General features: G+C 42.8%; 1 protein-coding gene across 1 annotated transcript; it reads right to left on the reverse strand.

Annotated features, from left to right (window-relative positions):
• Positions 1 to 603: 603 nt before the first annotated feature.
• LOC148323886 (uncharacterized) lies at positions 604 to 2,231 on the reverse strand. Its single transcript, XM_088315906.1, has 4 exons — positions 2,116 to 2,231; positions 1,953 to 2,004; positions 1,025 to 1,404; positions 604 to 926 (listed from the first exon to the last, which is right to left on the reverse strand). Exons 2-4 carry the CDS (start codon positions 1,969 to 1,971, stop codon positions 891 to 893), a joined length of 435 nt encoding a protein of 144 aa, XP_088172032.1. The 5' UTR covers positions 1,972 to 2,004; positions 2,116 to 2,231; the 3' UTR covers positions 604 to 890.
• Between the last annotated feature and the right edge of the window lie 1,223 nt (positions 2,232 to 3,454).

Here is a 3,454-nt window from a genome sequence, read left to right on the forward strand (position 1 = left end):
TTTTTATGCTGACCACACCTACAAGTATATACTCTTAACGTATCGGCCCACAACGCCCCCCCCCCACACACACACACCCCCTCATGCACCCACGCATACACATCCCCACACACACGCGCACACAAAAAGTCCACAGCAAAGAAGATGCGTCTAGTCAAGCAAGAAGCAAAGCTGCAGGTTTTCAAGAGCTGGCAAGGCGGGATTCATGCGAGTGCATCAGGTGATACAGCTATCTTGGATTTATTCACATTATAAACAGGATTAGATATGAGATGATCCAAGATGACAAATGCATCTGGGATAAGGTGCGGCCTGCGCAAATAGACAGAGGTCGGCCTCTCCCACAGCAAACGCATGAGGTCAGTTTTATCAGCAAGAACAAGCACACGTCTCCAGGAGTTTCTTTGATTGTCGTCATTACAACGATGCAAAGTCCAAAATGTTACTAAAAAAAAGGCATTAGCCTAAAAAAAATTCTTGTCATGTCGTATGTGATGGTAAATGCGCAAAAATAACACTTTTTGCTGGTTAAAAATGCAGCAAGTCAAATGGACCCTTGTTAGGAATTTCTGAAAACAAAACAAAAGAATCTTTTACGCTGCATACATTTCGATGATATACTTTTATTAATTTTGGTAAAATATCCACTTGATGTAATTCAGGATTATTAGAAATGCAATTACACGTTAAACTTAATATATGGCCAGCAAAAAAAAAAAAAGAAAAATCACACAAAAAGTTTCAGCATACAAAGTCACACACCTGCAAGCATTTTTTTTTTGTGTGTAGCAAAGAATCAAACATAAAGAGTTGGTGGGTGGCTTTGGCATTTTTACCGCACCCTCATTATCTTCAAAGACATTTTTGCCGCCATCTCATCGGGTTTTGCTCTAGTCGGAGTCGCTGCTGCAGGAGCTGCTGGACGACTAAAGTTAAAAAGAAACAAGAGTGTAGATGAACATTTTGAGAACGAACATTGGCAGTTTGGTTTTCATAAATATGGACACGGGGCTACAAGACTTACCCCGTGACAGTTTTTTCCTTTTTTGTGGCACTTGCCATGCTTGTGGCCGTGCTTGTGCTTGTGCTTGCCATGACAGTGACCGCCATGTCCGTGGCCGTGCCCGTGGCCGTGATCATGCCCATGATCATGTCCGTGCCCGTGGCCGTGGCAGTGATCATGTCCATGCCCGTGCCCGTGCCCATGGCCGTGCCCGTGGCCGTGATCATGCCCATGATCATGCCCGTGCCCGTGGCCGTGTCCCTGCCCCTGACTCGGTCCACAGCCAGGTGGGCAGCAAGGCTGAGGAAGGCAGCCGCCCGGTGGATGCTGAGGGTTCCCCCCGGGAGGATATTGCGGGTACCCCCCAGGCTGGTTGGGGTATCCTTGAGGGTATTGGTTGCCTTTTCACACAGAGAGAAGTGAGGAAGCGGGATTAGAGAAGTCACTGAGTTCTTCTGTTACGTCGAAGGTCGATTGGAAAGTCATGGAAACAAAGTACATTGAATCTTTCCCGTCGTGTTGCAGGTCAAACGGACACATTTCAAAGTCATCAGAATATATTTCACTCTCCTCGTCAAATTGACGCATTTTTTAGCAATAGAAATACTTTTCCATAAATCTAGCGGGTCAGTTAGTGTCATAAAATACAATCTTTCAATCAATCTTTTGTTGCAGGTTTCAAGTTTTTGTTTTTTTTTGGACCGGGTCAAACTGACCCAGGAATGTTCATCATCGCTGTTCCTGAGAAATAACCTAACGTCAGACTTTTGGGCCAATTTGACCAGAAACATTCCCGAAGGATTAAGAAGCGCATCAAACATGTTTTTGTTATTAATGAGAACTTGAAAGTTTTCATTTCATGCCTCAAATGAGCCCGGAGACAAAATATCTTTTCTTGATCAATGGAATTGAACAAAAATGTCCGTTTTCGAATGGCCACGTGGTTTACCTTGGTTGTTGCCGTACATTTTTCAACAACAATTCAAGATCCTGGGATTGAGCTGAAAAACAACAACAAAAAAAAAAACATGACAAAAGTTCATAATCAGCACAATCTGACAGTAAATCACAAAAGAGCAAAAAAAAAAAAAAAGAGAGAGAGAACAACTTACGGCACAGCGGAGAGTTGAGTTGCAAATGCAGCTCGATGCTTTTTTTGTTGCTCCTTTTATGAGCAGCCACTCCTTGACTTGCCTTCTTCTGCTCCACTCCCACTGCGACTACTGCGAGTGCGTGTGCGTGTGCGTGTGTGCGCGTGCGTGTGCGTGTGCGTGTGATGGTTAACGGGTAACTATTTGACCAATCGTCCTTGCGAGTGACTAATGACTATCGTTTACAATCCGCGTGATTATTTTATTGATTTGATTGACTTTCCTTCGAGGATGTTTTAATATTTTTCCCGTTCCTCCGACAAGTTCTCCAATTTTTGATTGTTCTCCCGAAATGTCGCTTTTAAGAAGGATAACCTTTCATAATTTCATAATAAGAGTCGGATTGTTATGCCGATATAGATGTCACTTTAAAAAGGATTTTTTTCACTTTGCTGTTTTTCAGCCTCGAGATTGTGTCTTCAAAAGGATTTTTTTAATCATCTCGGGACTCGTAAAACGACAATCTGGTCACCGAGGTGTCTTGTTGTCATGCCACCGCATAATTTGGCTTTCCGAAGGTTTGGTAAACTCTCCTGAGTTTGAAACTCAAAAGGGATGTGCTCGTTCTGCCAGTTTTTATGTGGCTGCCGAGAGAGCCACGAGACCACCTAAGCAGGTGGACGCTTGTTTTGCCAAAACATACGCAAGGTTTTGACTCAAATCTCCGGTTAATACGTCTCACACGGCCTCGACATTAGAAAATTCGTCACCGTGAACGACAGAAGCGTAAATGTTTGTCTGCATTTGTTTTGCACTTGAAATAAAAGACAAAACATTTTCTCAAGGCATTCTTTGTCCGTTGCAGAAATTCCTCAACAAAAGTCAAGCAAATGCCCGCCGAGCAACAACGTGATTTAACATGCCGATAAAAATCACATGTTGCTGTTCAAAGGTCTTTATTCATCCCTCCCTTGTGTTGCAGATGGAATGACAACACACACACACGCATTCAGGCAGATAACATCCTATGCATACATTTTTTGCTTCACCTTCGATTTTGCAGCGGAGTAATTAAATCGGGTTCGTCTCCAGCAGGTGACGCTGTGCTTGTTTTTGTTTTCTTAGATATTGAAATAATATTTTTCTCTCCTGTTACGTTTATTTGTGACAAAATCCCCCAAAATGTATTGGTGGGGGTGACCCACAGGCTGTCTGTATATTTAACACTCCTGCTGGGTTAGTTTCTCACAGTCATTTTTTCTATTATCTAACTCAGTCAAAAATGGGAAGGAAAAAAACAAAATATTTACTGCAGTGCATTACCAGTCCGACATCAGACTTAACGTGATATGAATTCACA

The sequence above is a fragment of the Idiotropiscis lumnitzeri genome, chromosome 14, assembly GCF_059441095.1.
Source record: "Idiotropiscis lumnitzeri isolate Australia: NSW breed Sydney's pygmy pipehorse chromosome 14, RoL_Ilum_1.0, whole genome shotgun sequence".
In the NCBI taxonomy this organism is placed as follows: domain Eukaryota; kingdom Metazoa; phylum Chordata; class Actinopteri; order Syngnathiformes; family Syngnathidae; genus Idiotropiscis; species Idiotropiscis lumnitzeri.

Bases quoted from the DNA above. Each gene is read 5' to 3' on its own strand.
- LOC148323886 (XM_088315906.1), bottom strand. The intron at 927-1,024 runs GTAAGTCTTGTA...TTTTAACTTTAG, and splicing joins AAGGAAAAAACTGTCACGGG to TCGTCCAGCAGCTCCTGCAG.